General features: G+C 40.1%; 1 protein-coding gene across 4 annotated transcripts; it reads right to left on the minus strand.

Annotated features, from left to right (window-relative positions):
• Window positions 1–507: 507 nt before the first annotated feature.
• On the minus strand, window positions 508–23,761 carry col9a3 (collagen, type IX, alpha 3). Of its 4 annotated transcripts, XM_077608450.1 has the most exons (32): window positions 23,459–23,761; window positions 22,217–22,285; window positions 20,979–21,014; window positions 18,068–18,139; window positions 17,851–17,904; window positions 14,724–14,759; window positions 14,595–14,618; window positions 14,422–14,475; window positions 12,483–12,536; window positions 12,345–12,386; window positions 12,210–12,266; window positions 12,060–12,113; window positions 11,933–11,986; window positions 11,796–11,849; window positions 11,663–11,716; window positions 9,775–9,828; window positions 9,655–9,708; window positions 9,509–9,562; window positions 8,612–8,665; window positions 8,476–8,520; window positions 8,346–8,399; window positions 8,180–8,233; window positions 5,784–5,837; window positions 5,637–5,708; window positions 5,300–5,335; window positions 5,120–5,164; window positions 4,896–4,928; window positions 3,532–3,678; window positions 3,399–3,453; window positions 3,132–3,314; window positions 2,630–2,707; window positions 508–1,328 (listed from the first exon to the last, which is right to left on the minus strand). In XM_077608450.1, exons 1-32 carry the CDS (start codon window positions 23,522–23,524, stop codon window positions 1,144–1,146), a joined length of 2,037 nt encoding a protein of 678 aa, XP_077464576.1. In that variant the 5' UTR covers window positions 23,525–23,761; the 3' UTR covers window positions 508–1,143. The 4 variants fall into 4 exon arrangements, with proteins under 4 accessions (XP_077464576.1, XP_077464578.1, XP_077464577.1 ...); XM_077608452.1 differs by lacking the exon at window positions 23,459–23,761 and having other exon boundaries at window positions 14,595–14,613; window positions 22,217–22,256; XM_077608451.1 differs by lacking the exons at window positions 22,217–22,285; window positions 23,459–23,761 and adding an exon at window positions 21,083–21,214.
• Between the last annotated feature and the right edge of the window lie 1,439 nt (window positions 23,762–25,200).

Genomic DNA, 25,200 nt, shown 5'->3' on the forward strand with positions numbered 1-25,200 from the left:
GATAGCGTCTCTGGTATTGTTCAGAGGGCCGGTCCAAATGTGCCGGCGGGCCGTATCCGGCCCGCGGGCCGTAGTTTGGTGACCCCTGGCGTGGGGTAAACCATTGTGCCATTCTGTAAAAGAACACTGAAACCACACTGACGTTGACGTTCAGTGACAATGACCTTCAATTACTCCAGCTTGTGCTACTTCAGTGTCAACGTGATAAGTTGATCAGTTTTGTTCAGTTGCCCACTTTGAGAAATGTTAACTGTTTCCGAGTTTTCAGTGATTTTTATGATATATTCTTTAATGCACATCTACCACTCCATATGTAGAGAACAGTGTGTTTTTTTTACTGAAAAGTGGCTTTATTACAACAGATCACTGTCATCTAACAAGTGTACATACAACAGTCACCCACACATAATAAATAGTTTTTACTTGTTTATGTGATTGTTACAGCACCTCTAATACGTCGTGGATGTGGTTATTGAAGAATCCAACCTCCAAAAAAGGAAAAACACCTCCACCTACTGAATTTATTTTACAATGTGTGAACGTCTTCATCCACAAGTTTTATTTGGCAGTTGATTCTCGAGGTTCAACTTGAAATTTTATGAAACAAAATTCATAAAACAAAAACAGAACAGCTGGAAAATAAGTCTTTTTTTCTGCACCTGTTTGAATAATTTAAAGTCAAAACCTGGAATGTACATAAATGGGCCAAATTGCATATACTCTATACTCAATATTGTTGTCAGGGTAGACCATAAAAATTGGGGGCAAGGACAAGAACATGTACAAAGTTTTTATACACAAGGCACGTATTCCATCTTTTTCACTTGGTCAAATGTGAAAGTCTCGTGTTTAATAACAGGAGGGAAAACTGATGTTCTCTATCGCTTTGTCCAAGCAACCACCATGTTGCAAGACAGTGTGATTCCAAGAGGTCGTGGGGTAGGACTCTCAGTTGCTGGTATTGTTGTCACACCTCAGTTGTTTGTCAGTTCTTCTCAAAATGTCACACTAATTGTTGTTGTCTTTCCTGACTGATTCAAATTAGGGGGTAATTTTTGTGACCACCCTGGTCTTTAATTCCATCCTTTCTCCTACCTTTTTGGCATGCTTCTTCAGATGGCACCGGATGGCAGGAAGTGATACTTAATAGTTTTTAGGGTTGGATGACTTCCCTGCAACTGATGCCCCTTGACAGGCTGATGTATCACAGATTCCTGGAGGTCCTTGGTGCCCAGTCCTACCTACCCTGCCATGCTCTCCAGGCTCACCTGGATCTCCTGGAGATCCATCGCGCCCATCTTTAACAATTCCTGGAACTCCCGGAACACCTGTGAAGTGTGACAAAGGCAATTTATTATCATTATGATTTGTTTATGATCCTTTTATATGGTTCCCAAAGTGGGGTACGAATACCACTAGCATTAAATTGGGGTCCAAATCATCCTTGTTGTTTGGATTTCATTTGAAGGGTTAGTAGATCTGGCAAATAGGTCTTCCACAATTCAACTAGTGAATCAACACCAATTTTGATCGTTGATTAAATGCTTAAAGAAATTGTTCTTAAAACTGGTTACATACTGACTTAATTTTCCCAACTTTTTATTATTACTAATCAGTTAAGAATAATAATTTCACAAATAGCTCCTATATTTAGTAATTATTATTTAAATGTAACTGTTTAGTATTAATTTAGCCTACATTTACATACATATATCCAAACTCTGTTTCAATTATCATACCCAGATTCATCCTCCAGCGGCGCAGGGCACATTTTCATATGCTTTATTTATTTTAAGACATTAATAAATTTCCTTATAATGTTCTGTCATTTTTGTGTGTTTCCTCACATCTTTCATACAAAATTGGGACACTTTGATTAATTTTAAGGGGTCTAGTTGGTAGTTGTGTGAGGACCGTGAAACGAATTAGAGAATTTACATATAAAGTACACCTCGACTTACAACATTTTCAAGTTACGAAAAAGCCTTGGAACCAATTAATTTTGTGAGTAGAAGTACGACTGTACATTACTATATCCTGCAATAAAGTGAGTTTATTGTTTTCGTTTATTAGAGATGAATGTGTCCTCCTCCATCACTCAAGCTGCCTTGACTTTCACAGACAGAAAGTCTAAGCCCTCCTTACCACCCGTGAAAGCTTATTGGATAGTTTTTTTTTCACTGAACCAATCAGCGCGCTCATCATGTCATGCACTCGCTTTGACAGACACGCATCATGCACATTTCTTTTCTTCAATAAGAAAAATAAATAAGCTAATTCTCCTCTAGACACAAAATCCGGCATATTTTATCTGACTCAAGGACATCACGGAGCTATGATTTATGTTAAGGGAGACTACCAGAATTTCTGGGAGACTGGACGTCTGTTTATTTTTCTTTACACATTCCAATTTGTTGCAGCGGTGAGTAAAAATGCCTAAGTTGTGCCTATTGGATGCTTAACAATTCCCAAATATGGGACACATTTACGCCGCATGTAGTTCGTTTTGGAAATGTGTTTTTTCGATACATGCGGTATCATTAGAATTTTTTTTCTTTCATGCCTTGAGAGCAAATTGGTTGTAGAGTTCAAAAGTAGGTTAGACCTAATACTAGAACACCGACCGTACCTTGGTATCCTTGGTCTCCAACAGGGCCCTCAATTGCTTTGCCAATGGGTCCCTTATCACCCTGTTCCCCAACATCACCTGTGGTCAAAGCAGATGGTTTTCACTGATTAGAACCACCAACAATCTGCATGTAATGTTACATTAGCATGGGGTTGGCTGATCACATAGTTGGTTGTCATTCATACTGCGTATCCTCGTAAGGGTTGGGGGGTTGCTGCAGCGGCGAAGTATTATGAGATTTAGAGCTTCCCCGCAAAGTACTATATATATATATATATATATATATATATATATATATATATATATATATATATATATATATATATATCTATATCTGTCAGGTGTCAGTATGTCTTTGACGGTTTAAAAATGAAAAGAACGTTAAATCCAAGCCAACATACGATTATCATAAGACATTTTGATAGAATATATTTACAAAAGAATACAAATTGTGACAATCAATCCCATTTTCCTCATCCATATATGTTTTAAAAATGTATACCTCTAGTACCAGGATCTCCAAGTTCTCCTGGCAGGCCTCTGTACCCTGGAGGTCCACGAGTACCAGGGTGACCAATGGAACCGGCTGACCCCGACTGTCCTGGAGGGCCGGCGGGTCCAGGTCGGCCAACCATCCCAGGTGCCAAGGGGCGGCGAAGATTGGCAGCCAGTTGTGCGATTTGATCTGCGAGAAGGCCATTAGACAGTTATTTGCCCTCTTATGTTTCTAATATCTCTGCAATAAATATATATCAATGTTCATCTTCACCATCAATCATTGAGCCACACAACTCTCTGATTTGCTGTTCGCTTGCTAGTTTACCCTGAAACAGAATATCAAGATTGTATTACGAATGGTAAACTAATTCAATCAATTGTGTCATCGAAAATGAAGCACTTACAGGTACACCTGTTTTACCGGCTATTCCAGGAAGACCTTGTTCTCCCTGAAAGCCCATTAATCCTGGTTTTCCGGGAGGCCCTCTTGCTCCAAGTTCTCCCTGTGGCCCTATGACACCTTTAGGTCCAAGCTCTCCTCGTTTCCCTGCCTGTTCCCAATGAAAATGTATAATATACATGTATTTGGACATTAGTTGCAAATTGAAACCAAGATGGAACAAAATGAAGTTTCTTTCCACCCCAAAAATCACAGGGGAAAATAAAATAAAATGTACTAACATTAAAGCAAAGGTTCTCAAACTCAAGTTTAGGGGGCTTATTCATTTTGTGTGGCCCGCAAACATAAATGATGTGTTTCACTCATATAAACAAACAATATTTAAAACCATTCACGCTCACACTCATACCTAGAGGCAATTTAGAGTATTCAACCAGCCTACCATGCAAGTTTTTGGGATGTGGGAGGAAACCGGATTACCTGGAGAAAACCCACGCAAGCCCAGAAAATGCATGCAAACTCCACACAGTGATGACAGAACTGTGAGGGCGACGCGCTAACCACTTGGCTGCCTGGCTGCTTTTTTTATTGAGAAAGAAATAAAGATGCAAAATAGCTAATGCAATATTTTCAAAGGGCGGCCCGGTGGCGCAAGTGGTTAGCACATCGGCCTCACAGCTCTGTGGTCCAGGGTTCAAAGCCAGGTCACGTCTATCTGTGTGGAGTTTGCACGTTCTCCCTGGGCCTGCGTGGGTTTCCTCCGGGTACTCCGGTTTCCTCCCACATTCCAAAGACAAGCAAGGTAGGCTGATTGGACACCATAAAATTGCCCTGAGGTATGGGTGTGAGTGTGCATGGTTGTCCGTCTCCTTGTGCCCTGCGATTGGCTGGCCATCAATTCAGGGTGTCCCCTGCCTCGGGCCCGAAGTCAGCTGGGATAGGCTCCAGCACCCCTCGCGACCCTAATGAGGATTAAGCGGTTTAGAAAATAAGATGAGATGAGATTGTAGCATGAAACTCAAATGCTGTACTTTGTAATCACACAAATTCATGCGGCCTTTCCCTGCTACTCATCTCTTCCTTGTGCCATTTAAGCAGTCAATAATGCAGAAGAAACACTGATTGACTCTGATTAGTTGAATTAAACCTGGAATGCGAGGCAGAAAGTGCAGTGGCTGCCTTGATGAAAATAAAGCAATAGACAAACAAGGAATGTAACCTAAAATACAGAGTTTCAGCCAGAGAGCTTGGTGGTAGAGAAGCCCACCGGGAGACCACCATGACTACCTTCAACACTTCTATTTGGGGCTAAAGGTTGGCTGGTTAAACAATTTACAAAATGTATAAGTAAAAATAAATCTCTCCGACCTCTCCTTTTTGTCCAACTGCTCCAAAATGGCCCTGTGAATAAAAGGAAGGAATGTGTTAATATGGTAATAGATGCGTAGTATGATTAGTTAATGTATGTTTGTTCTTGGTCTCTGATCAAATATAATTTTCCTTCCAAAAATGTGATTTATGTCTTAATTGAGCATTTTTGAGCAACATATACTCCCCCCAAAATATGATATATGTGTTCCAAGGATATTTACCGGTTCTCCATTCTCTCCAGGTAAACCATCACTTCCCGCGACCCCCTGCAATTACAACAAATCAAATAGTAGCTCTCACATATCCAATGTAATAACACAGTCAAACAGCGTCATTAAAAGACAAGTTCAGGGAAGCCTTTGTTATAAACGACTAGCTTGAACTTTGATTAAAATATTTACCATGTCTCCTTTAGCTCCGGAAGCACCAACTGGGCCCTGTGTGGTTGGTTTTCGGGGGGAGAAGAACATAAATGAGGGCAATGTTGAGAAATTTGTGCAAGAGGTTAGAAGCTGGAGGGAGGTAAGGGGGCTATTGAGGGGGCAGTGAGACAGGCAGGTTTGACGGAAAGGGAAGCAATATAAAGACCATCTTTGTTCGGACTTTCAAGGTGGGGGATCTGTCTTGCTGCAATTCCACTAATGTATTGACTTCTCAACTGTGTTGTGAAGACACCTCTTGATATGCGCTACTGTTGGTGCGGGAAATTGCCCAGGTTTATGTTATGTTATGACTCACTCTTTCACCGAACTCTCCCCGAATTCCTGTTGGGCCTGGAAGGCCTGGATCTCCCAAAGTACCTTGGATGCCCTGCCACCCACAAAAGTCTGGAAATTAATATTTGTGACAGCAGAAAATGAAAAGCGAATTGGCTTTCTCACTGACCTGGAAACCTCTCACTCCTTGAGGTCCTTGGTTACCTATGAGTCCAATTCCTCCCTGCAAGAAAAGAACACTGATTATTAAATGAGCAGTACTGTAATTGTATTTCTTTTTTTCGCCTTCTTAAGAAAATGTTTATTTTTTAAATGAAGCCAAAACATTTTAAAGTCCATGTTATACTATACTGCATCTTTGTTTGTCTTGTTTTGTTTTTTAATGATTAAACATGTAAATATGACAAATGATCATGTGAGATGAGCTTTTTTAAGCTGTGTTCCATGCCAATTCCTATGATGGTGTTTTTATTTCTGGGCCAAGTGTCTGATGCCAAGCACAAAAGTGTATTTGACTGTGCATACACAAGTGTGAATGCCTCCTTCAGTCCCTGACCATCTCCTATTTATAGATAATACACAGTTGCGCACTTCTCAAACTGTAGTGGTGCAAGTCACTAACTACTGTATTTTCTCGCATATAGGCCGTATTTCTAACTAAAAAAAATGATGACTGAATCAAGGCTACGGCTTATATGTGCACAAAACTTACAGCGTTGCTATACTCTTTCACCAGTAGATTCTACAAATTAACATTTTCTATTTGGTGGTTATTTTCTGTTTTGCAGTAATCAAACAACTATTACTGGATAAATTAGTATAAACCTGTTTTTTTCTGTATGTATCCATATTTGTTTTTTGTGCCTATATTATTTTTCTGAAGATTCACATGTGAATGAATACAATGCTTTTCCATGTCCCCCTTCTGATAATGATGTCCTTTTTTAATTCGTCCACGTGCAGAAAACATCCTTTCGGAATGTGCAATCCAGCACACAATCCTTTCCATTCATACCGTATCTCAGAAATACCACATGGGATGATTTTTCTTAAGATTTTCCCTTCAAAGTAACACATTTGTACTCCCTATTAAAACAATGAATATGGAGGTAAATTTTGTGAATCAGGGGCGTCTTATATGTGACAAATTGTAAAATTCAACCATTTTAAGGCAATTACGCGGCTTATACGCGGGGGGGGGGGCTTATATGCGAGAAAATACGGTGATATTTGTTAGTGAAAAATGTTCGCTTCTCTCCTTAACTTTCTATAGGGCAAGTGACTACTTTTTGTAATTTTAACATTATTATTTATTCATTGCTATTGACAGATATCTAATCCTTTTTTATACGGATGACTAGAATTGAGTATAATCATGTTTCTCTGTCACTGACCGCGACAAGCGTCCCATCCAGCTTGACTGGGGGCTGGCAGCAATTGCTGCCCGCTTCCCCGTGAAATTGTTTTGAACATGTATTGCCGTCAACGGCAGTCAATAAGGCAATTAGTCCCTTTTTCTCCCCTGTAAGATTCTTTTTTGCAACTCAAGATTTAATATGTTTTTGTGCAATGCTAAATAATTATAAAATATTGCTTACACTTGAAAAAAATAGTGCAAAATATGTTTAAATACGGTACGAAAAAAATACTACCTGTTATAATTTTTAAAATCAATTTAAACTGGTATTAGTTTAAACTATATGAGGAATCTATAAACAGGACATATATAATAATATTGAAAAAAATTGACAAAAACTAAGGCATACTGGGAGAAAAATAATGAAGAAAAATTGTATAGTATCAGTATATAAAGTAGCAAAAGAAAATGTTGGCCAGTGTTATTAAAAACTGTAACTTTAGGATGAGTAATGATTATTTTATTTATATTTATTATTGTATAGTTTATTATTACAGTAATCCCTCGATTATCGCTGTGAATGTAGACCAGACATGGCCGCGATAAACGAAAAACCGCGAAGTTGGGTCACCCCTATTTAATTTTTTTTTAACTGAAGTTCTAGTAGCATTATGAACTTATAATTTTTTTTTATTAACAAAACAAAGATTTCCCCCAGAAAAAAAATGCGATGTAGTGATAGTGAAACCACGATAGTTGAAGCCGCGATATTTGAGGGATTACTGTACTGTATTGTTATTTTTATTTATTTTTTAGATTTTTTATAAATAAAGTAAAATATCTAAATGAAAACTAAATAAACACATATAACAGTCCAAAGTTTACTTATTTATTATTAATACTTTTAGAATTTTATAATATTTAAATGAGTGCCCTATAAGGGTTATAATAGTCCCTAATGAGCAAGTTGAATCAAATGGTTGAAACTTGTTTGATTTTTTTTTTGCATGAATCTTAACTCTTTCAGTGCCATTGAGGGCAATAGACGTCCATTCAATTTTGATAGGGAGGGCTAGCACCGACATGGCAGCTAACGGTTAATGTAAAAAAGTTAATTGTTAGAGCAGAGCCAGTTCATCTATCACTGTGAATGGCTGCCAAGGAGTTTGAGTGTCGTGCACCGGTGCCACATATTGGCTCAAACTTACAGCCACTCCTCTGGGTCCTGCTATACCCCTCTCTCCTGGTACGCCAATGTCACCCTGTGGAAAAACATTAAACAAGTGAGGAACGACATGCTACTCTGGTCGGCCTTGGGTTTAACACCACGCCGGAGAGACATAGTAAAGGTCCAGACGCCCACCAGATACATACAGGAATACCTGGCTCTCCAGAGGGTCCCGTCTCCCCAGCCTTTCCTGCATCACCCTGGTGAAATTAAAGCAGAGATCTTTCACAAGTCTCCTTAATGCTAAAGACATGATTTTGGTTGTGGAAAGCTTACAACTTCTCCTTTTGATCCCTTGCTGCCAGATTTTCCTTGTAAACCCTGTTGAGAAAATATCATAGTGAACTTCTGTAAAGCATAGGTGGGTACGTATTCTCACTTAATGGATAGAGAACACATATTAACAACTTACAGGGAGTCCATTCGGTCCTTTTTCTCCAGCGACCCCATGCCGCCCAGCATCACCCTAACCAAACACAAACTGCAATTGTGACATCAGTTAAAATGAGACTGTGGCTCCCTAGTTCATTTTAAAAAGCAAACTGGTGAAAATGTTTCCTCTTCAGTAGGCAGCCCAGCGGATGAGTGGTTAGCACGTCAGTCTCACAGCTCTGGGATCCTGGGTTCAAATCCAGGTCGGCCCACCTGTGTGGAGTTTGCATGATCGCCGTGGGTTTCCTCCGGGTACTCCGGATTCCTCCCACATTCCAAAAACATGCATGGTAGGCTGATTGGACACTCTAAATTGCCAATAGTTATTGGTGTGAGTGTGCGTCTCCTTCTGCCCTGCGATCGACTGGCAACCGATTCAGGGTGTCCCCTGGCTCTGGCCAGTAGTCAGCTGGGGTAGGCTCCACCTTTATCATGTGCATCTCAATGGAAATAATTTCTTTTTAATGAACTGCCATTGATGGCAATAAATATCAAATTTATTTAAACTGGGAGAACAGCAGCGAGTGAACGAATGTTCATTATATTTTAACCTGCCCAGTTCAAACTGACTGGATGTCTACCAGTCACATTCAAATTCACAGCAGAAGGATGAAAAGAGCTACATAATTGATTGTCTATCATTGATAATTGCCCCCCTCCACCCGTTTTTGTGTCAATCAGCGTTTATGTGCGGTGGGCAAAAACGAGGTGAAATTTTTCCACCATTTATTCATTCCTTCTTCCACGCTCAAAGGTTTAATAAATACATAATTTGCTTGCTTAAATACTTGGAGGGACCGTCTTTCACATGAAGTTCATTACTACTCAGTGTCTTTTCTGTACTTAGAGCACAGGAGGCCGAAACAGCAGAACATACCTTCTCGCCATCCATTCCTGGTGTGCCATCTTTGCCGTCTCTGCCAGGAATTCCCTAAGCAAAAATCAGACACAATCTTTTATTCCTTTTCTGTTTTTTTTTATTTTTAAATAGACTATTTAATGCATTACTAGTTGGTCACTTACAGGTTCCCCTTTGGGTCCGGCACCACCAATGGCTCCTTTTGGACCAATCTTACCCTGTTGAAAGCATTTTTAATATTTAACGTGATATTTGCAGGGCTGAAGTCCAAATCTTTGTCTTACCATTTCTCCTTTGGGTCCATTGAATCCCTGGGGACCCCTTTCTCCAGTATCACCCTGGAAGAATCAGATGAAACACAAAGAGCGATTTATTGATGGGACCATGTATAATTACGTTTGTAGTCTATGAAACAAAGAGGGAACTACTAACCCTTTTAAGGACCAGCTATTCAAAACTAGAAACTTAAGACCTTTAACCCATTATAGGGTAGAGATACCCTTTTGATCAATAAAAAAATAGCAATTGCATTTGTTGTTTTCCAATAACAGTAATCCCTCGTTTTCGCAGATAATGTAGACCAGACATGGCCGCGATAATAAAAAAAAAACGCGAGGTAGGATCACCCCTATTATTACGACATACTACATGTTTTTGTGCCTATACGAAAGTACACCAGTACAATTATCAAGAAATTTATTTATTAAATATCACAGTTTAAGGCATATAAAAAGACTATAATGTATTAATATCTAATTATAATCTATAATTAACAAAATGTAAATACTTTAAGTACTGTACTCAGTGAAAATAGTTCATCTCTGTTTGCTTTAAATAATAATAAAAAACAGGATATTTGAGCTTTAGTCCACGTCCTCTTCGTCAGATTTGGGAGGCATTTTTCTTATTGCTCTTGTTGTTGTCTTGACACTGTCCAGACGATTGCCAAATTGAACAACAGCAGGTGCGCGCTTGTGGCCAAGGAAAGCGGCAGCACCAGCTGAATTATGTACAAAAGAATGCCAGAGTGTAGATTCATTTATGCCGCAATTGAGTGATGCTCATTTAGCATATCAAGGAACGTCAATATTTAGGAGACATTTTCAACGGCGACTCAAAAAAATAGGCAAAATTCACTCGTAACAAAAGAGGAAATGGCAAGACGCAATGCATCTAGGCACTGTATATATGATATTTGGCATGTCCATTCGCATACCAGCTGACTTTGGGCACCAGGTGGGGGACCTCCTGCATTGGTGGCCAGCCAATCGCAGGGGACGAGGAGACGGACAACCATTCATGGTCACACTCACACCTAGGGACAATTTAGCATTGTCAACTAGCCTAAGGTGCATGTTTTTGGAATGATGGAATACACGGCCAGAGTGGCCCGGCAGATAAGTGGTTAGTGCGTTGGCCTCACACCTCTCGGGTTCTGAGTTCAAATCCAGGTGGGTCCACCTGTGTGGAGTTTGCATGTTCTCCTCGGGCCTGCGCGGTTTTCCCCCCACATTCCAAAAACATGCATGGTAGGCTGATTGGACACGCTAAATTGCCCCTAGGTACGGGTGTGATTGTGAATGGTTGTCCGTCTCCTTGTGCCCTGCGATCAGCTGGCCACCGATTCATGGTGTCCCCCCGCCTCTGGTCCAGATTCAGCTGGGATAGGCTCAAACACCCCCACGACCCTAATGAGGATAAAGCGGTTCAGAAAATGAATGAATGAGTACAAGGAGAAAACCTACGCAAGCTCGGGGAGAATAGGAAACTCCACAGAGGAGGACCGACCTGGGATCAAACCCAGGACTGCAGAACTGTGAGGCCCGACGGGCTAACCACTCCTCCGCCGGGTCGCCCATTACACCTACATTAATCATTTAATACAAAGTTAATAAAAGCTAAACTTTTAAAATTAAAAGGAATAAACCTGAAATACACGTTTTTTCTCGTGTTTTTACTTTTCGCCTGCCATGGACTAGGATATATGTCCAAATTATATCGACCGGGAGGCTGCCTGTGAATGGTTATGTAATAGTGGTGGTGCTAAATGTCCAAAAAGCAAATGAATGTTCACAGTCAAATGATTGGATGCCTAGCGCTGTAAATGACTGCTTAGTGAGGTGAAAAAAAAATCTCATTTGTGTTGGGGTTCAAAGACAAAGAGAGACTCACTGTCTTTCCAATGATACCGGCAATGCCAGGTTTTCCTCTAAATCCCGGAAGACCCTACACACAAGCAAAAGATTTAGAGAAAAGACAACGTACAAACTTTTCCAAAAAAAAGTCAATCCGAGCTGTTTCTTACTCTGTCTCCCACAGATCCCATTGGACCCGGCAAACCTCTCAGACCACGTGGACCCTGGGAAAAAAGGTCAGCAGCATTTTGGGGAATTCCATCATTATGAGTCCCCCAAAAGCTGCAGTTTTTATATTGTCTTATACCTGCAGGCCAACAGTTCCCGGAAAACCAGGAGGACCGGGAGGACCAGCAGCACCCTAAAGACACAGCAGTAAGAGATTAAATCAACAAAAAGTCAATTTCTGTTAGACAGTTGTGCCATACACGCACTTTCTCTCCATTTTTCCCGACTTCTCCCTTTTCTCCTTTATGGCCCGTGTGACCCTACAAAAAAAATTAAAAAAAATCACTGGAATTATGACAATGCTATTATAAATGCTATTAGACGGTGTTGCGACTATACTTATCATGAATAGGTACCTTAAATCCTGGCATCCCAGGAGGACCGGGAGGTCCAGATGGGCAGATGGCGGGACACTATTTACAACAACAACAAAAACACTGAGTATTGTGCTCTCTATATGCAATTCATTTAATGTACCATTCAATACATACTAGAAGGTCCCCACTGAGATCATGAAGAGTACCAGGAAGACCCTGAAAAAACAAAACATGTGAGCAGAAAAAAATGCAACCGTGTTCTTGTAACAAACAGCTGTACTATTTCTCCCACAGGATGAGGACTGCACTTACAGGTGGCCCATCAGGACCAGCGGGTCCTGGAAGTCCTGGTAGACCCTCGGCCCCCTAGTAGGATAAAGCAGATTATAGTCATATTGCATGTCACCTCTGTCTTCTATACAAACAGCTATACATCAGTGTATCTCGATTGTTCATGTGCGGATCAGAATGAAATTGGGCACATAATATACAGTAATACCTTGACATATGAGTGCCCTGACTTATGAAGAATTTGAGATACGAACAAAATTCCAAGCAAATATTTACCTTGAGATACGAGACAAATTTTGAGATACGAGCATACGAGACAGCCAGATGGCTGCTTATGATTTCAGCCAACTGGCTTTCTCGCAGCATCTTCCTCATGCAAAGATATCTACGAGCACTGGGCGGAGCGTTGCATTTTTTCCGTGTTTTTTTTGCGTTAGCAAGTGCAGAATTACGGGAAACACAATGGGTCTAAAGCAAGCCGGTGCAAGGAAGAGTAGTGTGAAGAAAAGACAATCAATATGAAGCACGAAATATAGTAATACCTTGACATACTGCCCCGATATACGAGCAATTTGAGATACGAGACAGATTTTGATATACGAGCATTTAGCCTATGCGAGAGGCTGCTTATAAGAACATCATTTCGCCGCAACTTCCTCGTGTAACTGTCTCTATGAGCACTGGGCGGAGCGTTGCATTTTTTCAGTGGTTTTTTTCCCGTTAGTCGGTGGAGAATGCTGTTCGCGTGGCGGAGCTTTCTCGCCAATACGAGAGGAGTATACTACTTCCGGTTGGCAAGTTGTCGTGCGTTATCCTATAGTGAGGACATTTGTGTGCATCATTTTTGTAATATTTTGAAGGGAAGACAAAAGGAAACAACCCTCAATAGGTTCCTTTTAAAAACTGCAGCTGAAAGTCAGGGTGGAGGCGGGGCAAATAAAGCCAACCCGGGAGAAGAAAGGTATAAAAATTTAAAACAAAATTCAAATTAAGTTTAGTGTAAGGTTAGATTGATACTTAATTTTGAATGTGTATGTATCGTAATCCAAGTTCATTTAAATTTGTTTATGTCATGTCACGAGCGCGATGCTGTGCAAAAAGTCACTCTCTCTCTCTCTCCCCCCCCCCTCTCTCTCTCACTATCTCTCTCCCCTCCGCAAAAGCCGTCTAATTTTAGTACTATTAAACATCATAACCACTAGTTATTTGTTACTCGGTTAATAGAATTAGAACAAATACAAATGTTTTTCCATTCCAATATTCTGTTTTTGGTGATATTTTTTCTGAGGGTTGGAACGAATTTATTTGTTTTTAGTTATTTTCTATGGGAAACGTTGATTTGAGATACGAGTAAATCGACATACAAGCTCAGTCCCGGAACGCATTAAGCGTGTATCTCAAGGTACCACTGTAATCGAAAAACATGAGTAGTGTTTGCGTGACTGAGCTGGCTCGCCAATACGTATGGAGAAGCAGGAAGTTGCCTCGAAAGCCGCTATGGAATACATTAACCTCTTTCCCTTGGTTATTGCACAAGAAGGTATAAATTTAGTGTAACCTAAGATTAAAACTTTTTTCAAGTGTGTGTATAGGAATCTAAGTTTATTTAAGTTAAATTTAAAGTTTATGTTACGTTACAAGCACATCCGTCAAGTCTCTCTCTCTCTCTCCCATCCACTAGTAATTTGTTACTCTGTTAGTAGATGGTGAATTACAACCAATAATTTCCCATTGTAATATCCTGTTTATCGGTGTGTTTTTTCAGAGGGTGGGAAAGAATGAATTTGTATTTAGTTCATTTCTATGGGAAAAGTTGATTGTAGATACGAGCAAATCGACATACGAGCTCAGTCCCGTAACACAATAAGCTCGTATCTCAAGGTATGACTGTATTCCACATTGAGACAGTGGATGAGGTCAAGTTCTACCTCATGATATGGAATAGAGATTATACACCCACCACAGGACCCTGAGGTCCGACTCCACCTGACAAGCCGTTTGTCCCGGGTAGTCCCTGAAAACAGTAGATATTAAATGTCATGTACATTTAAAAGAGGAATTGAAGATTCCTCTAAAATTGATTTGAAATAAATCCTGAACATTTTCTGTGTATTTAAACAATTTTAGACTCACTGGAGCTCCTGCTCTCCCTCTGCCCTACGGAAAACACATTAAGCATTACGGGCACATATTCTGCTTCAAAATTTGTAGATGCTTGCATGTTAGATGAGGGCCTGACTGATGTTATGTCGGGATACTTACAGCAGGCCCAGCTGGCCCAGGAGGTCCGGTTTCTCCCTGTGAACACACAGAGACATAAAATGAATTGTATAAACTATACATATAAATATCATACTACATTCTCTAGAAGGGCAGCCTGGTGGCGCGAGTAGTTAGCGCGTCGGCCTCACAGTTGTGGGGTCTTGGGTTCAAATCCAGGGCGGTCCACCTGTGTGGAGTTTGCATGTTCTCCCCGGGCCTGCGTGGGTTTCCTCCGGGTACTCCGGTTTCCTCCCACATTCGAAAGACATGCATGGTAGGCTGATTGGCCACTCTAAATTGCCCCTAGGTGTGAGCGTGAATGGTTATTTGTCTCCTTGGCCTGAATGGTTATTTGTCTCCTTGTGCCCTGCGATCGGCTGGCCCCCGAATCAGGGTGTTGTCCCCCGCCTCTGGCCCGGAGACAGCTGTCATAGGCTCCAGCACCCCCGCGACCCGAATGAGGAAAAAGTGGTTTAGAAAACGAGATGAGATTCTCTACAAAGAGAAGGACGCTAACCAATGTTAGTATAGTTAACAAAAATGAGCGACATGCGAAAAACTAGAATTGAAATAAGTTTTTTTTCCAACTAAAATACCGTACTTTCACGACTATATGGCGCACCGCATTTAAAGGCGCAGTGTCAGTAAGGAGTGCTATTTCTGTATTTGACACACACACACAAGACGCACCGCATTTAAAGGCACAGCCAGGCAAGGCAAAACATACACCAGCTTAAACACCAGCTCAAACTCCAGACAGGTAGATGTGACCTGGATTTGAACCCAGGACCCCAGGTTGCGCCACCGGGCTGACTTCTGATTAATATTCACACACTTAAAAATACCGTATTTTCACGACTATATGGCGCACCGCATTTAAAGGCGCAGCCAGGCATGGCAAAACATACACCAGCTTAAACATACGGACACATGCTAAAACACGTTTTTAAAAAGGCAACGGAAGCAAAACTGAGTTCGGTTGCACTTTATTTAGCCATTTTACAATGTACTCACGTTTTTTGATCAATCATCACCCACAAATCCCCCAAAGTCCTAATTTTCTGTGTCCGAATTGAATAATTGTCCAAATGATTCATCAAAAATGCCGGGTTCCCTCTCTTCGTTGTCAGAGTCACTGTCATTGCCATGTGGCTCCACAGAAATGATGCCGGCTTTGGCAAAAGCTCGAACAACAGTGCAAGCAGACACGTTCGTCCAAGCGGCCACAATCGATTCGAAAATAGTGGCGTAACTAGCCCGGCGCTGCCTCCTACTCTTCGTAAAGCTGTGTCGGCTTTGGCAAAAGCTCGAACAACAGTGCAAGCAGACACGTTCGTCCAAGCGACCACAATCCATTCACATATAGTGGCGTAACTAGCCCGGCGCTTTTAATTAAGCCTCTGGGAATGAAGGCAAGCTCAGAGTTCATTTTCGTGACTTGGTTTTTCACCGCTGCTGAGAGATGGGCACGCGCAAATCAACTCAGCTTCTTCTTCTTGACTTGGCGAAGCTCGTTCTCCTGCTTCCTCCATTTGCTAACCATGGATTCGTTGACCTAAAATTCCCTCGCGGCTGCTCTATTCCTATGTTCCCCTGCATAATTTATGGCTTGAAGTTTGAACTGAGCTACGTAAGCATGTCTATTTGTATTATATTCATTTTTGGGGGGCCTTAGAAACCAAACGGAAATTGTTTTGCAATAAACATGCCCACACTATATACGAGTACCTTGTAGGGGCTTGCCTTTAGCGTCTGACCCCACCCACGTTCGTCTTCTCTCTATATAAGAAGCGTGTCGGCAAGAAGTGATCTCAGTCAGGCTTTAGAGCTTACACACGGCGCTCCGCATTATAAGGCGCCCTGTCTATTTTGGAGAAAATTCAAGACTTTTTAGTGCGCCTTATAGTCATGAAAATACGGTAAGTAAAAGCTATGGATAAATAATTAAAAAAAAAGGACTGAAACTGTATTGGGTATCACAAAAGTAACAAAAACATATAGAAAATAAAGACACATCCTTTTATTTTCACATTTTAACACCACAAACAATATTTACATGTCAGAATGATTAAAAATAGTATTTTTAAAATTTAGTTAGCTTTAAGAATTGGTTTTAAATTATTATTTTTCTTTATTTATGTTTCTTTGTTTTATTTCTCTTTACAATATTTTTACAACATCTGAGCCGAGTTTATGGAAAGGTAAAACTAATGCTAAACTATTGAAAAATTCCAAACTATTATTTATATTATTACATTTAAAAAAGAATATGAAAATATGAGTGACATGCTGCTGGATAAAATTTGTAACTTTATTTGTTCTTGAAAATGAAAGAAAGAAAAACTTGACTCAGAATAACATTGACAGATAAGTAGATTGACCAAGCCCAACAATCATTTAATTTACTATTTTAAGACCATAGATTAATCTGGTAGGTTTTTATTATTATCATGGATTGGACTGATTCACCCCAAATCAGGCTAATTGTTGTCCAAAAATTTGGTAAAGATATGACCTATTGACCCATCTCCCCAACTTCCGTCACTCTGTATTTGCACACTTAAAAGCTGTATTTGTGAAGACAATAGAATCCAAATAATCACAGAGACGTTACTAGTTGGCTCATTCGCTGCATTCCTCGCGAACAGATGGGACGTGACTTCAGTTCCATTCGTGTTTCTTTAGCTGTCAGAGTAGTGTATCGGTGTACAGTAATCAACACAAGCCACTATTTTCCTAAAGTCCAATGTGCGTAATGTAGTTCCTAATGAGCAACTAGGGACACGCGTCCTCATTTGATTCATTCTTAGTTCGTTCGTACTAATTACCCGATTTGTTGAGTGTTTTGGAAGCAGATTTGGAGACTTTGGCGGAAATCTAATTGATGTTGCATTCATAATGTTTGTGTGTATAGTTATAAAATGTGGACAGACTCACACATGGAGGGGAGGTAAATTCCGGGACGGATTAGAGAAATTAAGCTGATTCTGATCCCTCATTAAAAGTGTTTGGGCCATGAGTTTGACAGATCGAGCTCGACAAAGGGCACGCAGGCATCATACTCTCAATCTAATCCAACCTGCATATATTCTGTACTTCAACTGAGCGGCACAGACGACACACTTACTTGTTCCCCTGCAGGTCCGTCTTTTCCAGGGGGACCATCAGGACCTGTCAGACCCTGAAAAAAATTAGTTGCTATCACTGTTGGGAAGTTACCATTGTTTTACTGAGTGAATATGTGATTCTTCCTCGTGGCAAAAAAAGACTGCAGAAGAGGTTATTCCTTTTTAATGGACAACACACACAAAAACACAGATAGAGTTACTATTTTAAGGACTTACATCCACCCCTGGAAGTCCTGGTAAGCCTGGTTTTCCTCCTACTCCTGGTATTCCCGCTTTTCCTTTGGGCCCCTGCAATAAATAGAACATCATTAACAAAATTATAAATACATATTTTGTGTTAATTTCAAGACTTTCTCAGATTTATACGTTGAATCATTGATGAGTCAAAATGGGTTTAAAAATCTAGCACAGTCAATGGCACGTGGCTCTGTCATACCCTAGCAGGGTTGCCACTGGTGCTTTATAGGCCTGGTGGGCCGCTGTCAGGCTACAAGAGTACTACAATAGAAAGTATGAAAAGTATATATATATGTATATTTTAACTGCATTTTAAATCTGGTGTTTGAAAGTGCATTTTACAACATTGCGCATTTTTGTAAGTCTCTACATTTAAATTTTGTTAATAAATGGCCTTACATAGGTAAAGTCATCATTCAAAATGTATTTATTATGAATGTATCTTTTCCAAATATGGGGGGCTGCCCAGTGGAATACTATACCAATAGGAGTTGCAAATGTTTTGGGTGATGCCCTGCCCTAGTCCTTCCTGTCCTCCTTCTCAAAAACCTATCACCTTCAATGGCACCGAATATATTAAAATAATATATACATACAGATACACATTCGCATACGCACATGCACACGTGTATATATATATATATATATCAGTGGCGGGCCGTCAGGGCCTTCAAGGCCTTCTCTGCTGGCCTAAGAAATATCTGAATCATATATTATATTTTGTCCATCAATACTATTGAGATGAGCTCAGTCTGAACCTGAGTCCCGAGGGTGCGGGGGGCGAGGAAGGAGAAGTGGGGAATTCAAAGTCCTGCAGCAAACCAATTGAAATACCTACTAGTCGATGAGCCCGAATACCCGAGATTCGCTGAACTCATTCCCTATTAAATAATTCCAAATTGTCTGTTTGCTTCCTTTCATTGCTTTTCCCCCTGGTTGCACTGCTTCCATATGTGTGTTTTCATATTGAAGCATTTAACCAATCACATTTCAGCCATTAGTTGTTGCCAGGTTCAGAAATCTGCCTCAAGGCCTTCACAATCAGTTCTGCAGGCTCTGCTGCATTAAACAAGCGTCGATAAGACTGTTGCTTTAACCAATCAGATTTCGAGTTGGCAACACCACAATGCCTTCTCACAGGCGTAGGGATATGTCATCGCTTTCACCAACTATGATTGACTAGTGATAGAGTGGACGAGCCAGAGCCACCAAACCGTATCTGGAGCGAGCTGCACAAGCAAATATATTGTTGTGTTGATTTAAAGCCATTTTCAAGACGGACTTTTCAAGAAAAAAAAGCTGGACATCATTAAGAAAGGTCAGACAACTCCAAAGCAAGCAAGCCTGTCACATCCGGGAACGAACATTTTCAGCACTAAATCGAATAAAAACGTATGCCAGAAATACGACAGGACAGGCTCGACTTTCAGCATTAGCTTCGATGGCGATAGAAAAGAAGGAAGAAAGAAAGGAGGATGGATATTATGTACAGTTAAAAAAGATTTTGGGTGAGTAAAATATGGTTATATTCCTAAATAATATTTCAATTGTGGGCCCGGTTCTGATATCTGAAAAGCTCCAGTGTTTATATTTAAGCTCCAGTGTTTGTATTTAATCAATAAATGCTGCTAGGAAGTGGATTCTACTCCATTTTAGTGCAATTTTTGCCGGTTCGCCATGGACGTCCATCGCGGTCTTTTCCAGGGAAAAGCACCCCCCTGGCCCAGTTGTAATGTCTGAAAAGCTCCAGTATTTGTATTTAATCATTAAATGCTGCTAGGAAGTGGATTTTACCCCATTTTTGTGCATTGACTTATTGATTATTTTATGTTTCGCAGCTGTAGCTGCAGTAGAGGTTTTATAGCCATAAAATAGTTTTTGCTGAAGGCGTCACTAGGAAATGGACGGACCGCCACTGATTATATATATATATGTATATATATATATATATAAATATATATATATATATATATATATATATATATATGTATATATATATATATATATATATATATATATATATATATATATATATATATATATATATATATATATATATATATATATGTATATATAGCAGTTCAAAACCTGAATGAATGAATATCACCAAGTCTCTGGATTCAATAATAGCACGAGATACACATTGTGCAGGTATCAAGGCTGATATTTTAATGATCGACCGCAAGAACTTCGATCAGCCTAAATAACTGTTGGGATGTGCTGACATGGTAAACACTACGAACACATGTATCAAGGCTACTCACGTCTGGCCAGTCAGAGCACGTTTAACTACCGGTAAAAGGTAAGATGGTGGCGCCCTGAGCGAGCAAAGGCAGGCACAAGTAAATGAGTTTTTTCACATTTTATGCAAGATACGGATTGAATTTCATCATAAACGTCAAAATAATTTTTGTTTAGCGTTTTATCTGTTTATCTTTTCTCTATTTTGAAAAAAATGACCGTATCGGCCGCATTGCTTTATGGCGTTTGGTCTTTGTCACCTTGCAGTTTGGTGCATGTCAAGTCTAATTTGTGCATGTATAAGTCATACCCTTGATTCAGGCCTCATTTTTTTGAATTACAAATACAGCTTATATGCAAGAAAATACGGTATGTTATTGATTCTCTATTGAAGATTCCTAACTTTGAGTGATAGGTACAGCAGTTGTCGATCAGATAACCAATGGTAAAGCATTATATAAAAAGCATTTCTCATATGGCTATCACGCACATGGCAGGTTTTGGAAAACGAGACAAAGCCTGATAACTTGGAGAAAAGCAAATGTGAACACCCGGCAAAAGCCAAAAACCTTCTTATCATGAGGTATGACATTAAACATTATTACATCTGATCACAAATAAAAAATAAAAACACTCATTCTATACTCACTGCTTTCCCTGCCATTCCAGATGGTCCGGGTTTGCCCTGTAATGAAAAGACATACATTTAAGTTAGACAAATTTTATATCAGCATTTTACAACAAGGTTCTTACATCTGAAAGACAAAAAAACATTGCAAAGAATGTATAATGCTACGTTTCTGCAGGACTTGGAAGCAGAACATCCAAAACCGAAAAATGTTCACATGATCAAACCCCTCTGCTGGTTTGGATGGAGGGGGTTGAAAGTACAGGGGGAGGTGTGAGGTGAAAGTCCGGATGGTCGCACACCACTGGGGAATTTATGAATAGACTCTCTGTTTTCCTTCATCTCAATACTGAATCCAAATGATCAACAAATAAGATACTTTCACATTGCCACAAAAGGGGACATTCATGGATGTCCCCATAATCAACAGTAAACTGAGAACTTGACTAAAGTAGCAACTGAAAATGACAACTCAAATTCACGCAAACTATTAGAAAAGTTGTCTATTGTGCAAATTGATGGGCATCAAACCCCATTTACACTTGCCTGCCTTTATCTGCATGCAATAGTCATACTACAGCCCTTAATTACAACAACTGATGACTCATCTGAACCCCCGAAAGATCAAGGAAAACCCAAATAATTGGGTAAGCGAGTGGGAGTAGCTACTGTGATAAACCATTTAAAAACCTGGAAAAGAGAACGCAACCAGTGTAAACTCTACATGGTATGCAAGTTAAAAGGGTGCTATATTTGACAAAGTGTAAGTTGCAGGGGCCAGTTAAATTATGTAAAATACTGCACAGTATGTCATAGAAATGTATCTGAAAATATATCTAAAACACACATTACCCATCTGTTTTGTTTGATTCATTATGTAATCCTGTATGCAAATGTTTGAAACTGAAAAAATAGGAGACCCTGCATAGTTGGATAGAACTTCCAGATTCACCTATTCATAGAATGTGTATTTGTTTTGTTTTTTTAATGCGTACAGTATACCATATGTTGTTTAAATAATGAAATTATTTGGGTGGCGACTTTCTTATTTTCTTTTTATTGGAAGCCAATGTGAAAATGGATATTTTAAGGTTCAAATCATTCAATTTTGACAATTTGGCAGTGATGAAAAATAGTAGTGCACTGAACATTTTAACACTCACATTATAGTATATGTATACTGTTTATATACGATCTAATATATTTTCATAGAAGCTGCCACCAATGCGCAACAAATTCTAAGACAAAGCTCAACTCACATCAATTCCATCCCTTCCAGGGGGCCCTGGCGGCCCTAATGCCCCCACTGCTCCTCGCGGACCAGGCCTCTGTAATGCAAAGCCAAAAGAGCATCATTCTTAAAGACCAGCCGTATGTATACATATGTATATGTGTATATATATGTGTATATGTATATATATATGTGTGTATATGTATGTATGTATATATATGTGTGTGTGTATATGTATGTATATATATGTGTGTATATATATATATATATGTATATATGTGTGTATATATATATATATATATATATATATATATATATATCATGCAACATGCTTATTTATTCCCTTATTTATTACCTATTTATTTATGTCTAAAATGTATTTTTCTGTGTCTGTATTCTCACCCTCTTGCTACTGTGACAGTGAAATTTCCCCAATACGGGATGAATAAAGTTATCTAATCTAATCTAATTCTTTTGTCACCACGGAGCAGTTGACATTCCCAGTGAAAAGTGCTCGTTAGTTGGGTCCCAATAGTATCATAATTGTGTATATGAAAGGAGACAAATAGAGTATATACACAAGGCAGAAAAGACACATTGAGAAAATAGCGTGTGCATAATTCAACGTGGATTTGTTCACTGAGCTTATGCCCTAGTCTGAATGAACAGAGGTGGTATTGTGCGCACTCATTTCTATCTGTACATTCCACAGTTTGAAGAAAACCACTGGCAAAATCCGCTCTCTAAAGCAGTACCAATACATCTCATTTCTGACATCAATGGATGTTATTTAAAATGTAAGGGTGACCATATAATTTGACAACTTCTGGTCTACTTGTTTCTTAATAAACTAATTTGTTTCTTTTATGTTGCCAGAAAACTTTATTTTCCACATTACCATGGATTTTACATGAATTTTTGTTATATTTATTTTATTAAACCCCACTCTTGACATTACTTAACGATAACTGCATGCTTAAACATTCACTCGTCACTCTATTATTTGTATCATTACCAGTGCATTTTTGTTTAAATAAAATTTGTAAAGTATGTAATAGTACAAGGAGGCCAAATATGCATGCAGTTCTGATGGGGCACAATAATATTTCACAGCTCTCTACGGGGGGTATTATTATTATTTATTTAGTTTATTCCGACAGCTTTGTGTGAATAAAAAAAAAAAACATGTCAACAAAAGAGTTTTACTTTCCACCTGCTCCAGGTGGATAAAAAAAATGGAGCAACGACACGGCCATTAATGGAAGCCTACCTGGCCATCGGAGGATGTCAAAAGCTGGCACAGTAGGAGCACCCATAAAGCCGAGAATGTCGCCATGACTTCCAGTCCACTCTCTCACACAGGAATTGCCGTAAAAAGGTCCAAACGTAGTAACCAAACAGGGTGCGCTCTCCCCTCAGAGTCCGACGGTGCGCAGCTCCTGAATAAAGTCCTCTTGCTTTCCAGATTAACCCGAACCTCCAGAAGGGAGGAAGGGGCTGAGCTCAGTCTGAACCTGAGTCCCGAGGGTGCGGGGGGCGAGGAAGGAGAAGTGGGGAATTCAAAGTCCTGCAGCAAACCAATTGAAATACCTACTAGTCGATGAGGCCGAATACCCGAGATTCGCTGAACTCATTCCCTTCCATTGACAGTGATTGACATCAAATCAATTTCATCCCTTGAGTCGTCACTTTTCACTGCCATTGACAGCGACAGACATCCAATCCAATTTGACTGGGAGGGGGCTGGTAGCAATCGAACAATCCAGTCCCCCATCAAATTGGATTGGACGCCGAATTCGTATTATTCATTTTCAGAAGCGCCTTATACTCACTGGGGTCGTGGGGGGTGCTGGAGCCTATCCCACCTGACTTCGGGCAGCAGGCAGGGCACACCCTGAATCGGTGGCCAGCCAATCGCAGGGTACGAGGAGACGGAAAACCATTCACGCCCACACTCATACCTAGGGGCAATTTAAAGTGTCCAATCAGCCTACCATGCATGTTTTTGGAATGTGGGAGGAAACCGAGTATCTGGAGAAAACCCACGCAGGCCCAGGGTGAACATGCAAACTCCACACAGGTGGACTGACCTGGATTCGAACCCAGGACCCTGGCTGTGAGGCCGACGCTCTAACCACTCAACCGCCAGGCCGCGCCACTTCGCATTATATGAAATAAAAAAATGAAAATTACATTGCACCGATATTGGTGTATACTAATATTACAGACATCAAGGAGAACTAAAATAATAATGTACCGATTCTGAAACAATAGGCACTCATTAGGATGAAGTTTCCAACGGCAGATCGCCCTGCTGGCAAAAAGGATCACTTGTTGCCCTTCCCAAGAAAATGGTTAATTGCACAGCTTCAAATAACAGCTGACAGAAAATTTGGAATTCATGGACAAAATATAATTAACATCAGTCTGTGATTGAGATATTTCTTAGGCCAGCAGGGAAGGCCCTGAAGGCCCTGACGGCACACTACTGCCGTTCTTATCATATTGATGCCACGGGGTGAGATCTTGCATGGAGCTCCAGATCGAGGGAGATTATCAGTGGTCTTGTATGTCTTCCATTTTCTTATAATTGCTCCCACAGTTGATTTCTTTACTGCGTTTTACCTTTTGCAAATTCAGTCTTCCCAGCCTGGTGCAGGTCTACAATTTTGTCTCTGGTGTTCTTCGACAGCTCTTTGGTCTTGGCCATAGTAGAGTTTGGAATGTGAGAGACTGACGTTGTGGACAGGTCTCTTTTATACCAATAATGAGTTATTCGAAATTTCCCGAATACGGGATGAATAAAGTTATCCAATCCAATCCAAAACATGCTATTAATACATCCATCTGTTTTATATGTGTCGCAGCTGTAGCTGCATTAAAGGTTTTATAGCCATAAAATACTTAGAGGGTTGGATTGATTCACACAGCACTACTGAAGTCCTAGGTGTGAAATGCACGGCCCGCCACTGAAGAACGGTGAGCAAAAATCCCAGAACCACACGGGGGGAC

Source organism: Stigmatopora argus, chromosome 1 (assembly GCF_051989625.1).
Source record: "Stigmatopora argus isolate UIUO_Sarg chromosome 1, RoL_Sarg_1.0, whole genome shotgun sequence".
NCBI classification, from domain to species: Eukaryota; Metazoa; Chordata; class Actinopteri; order Syngnathiformes; family Syngnathidae; genus Stigmatopora; species Stigmatopora argus.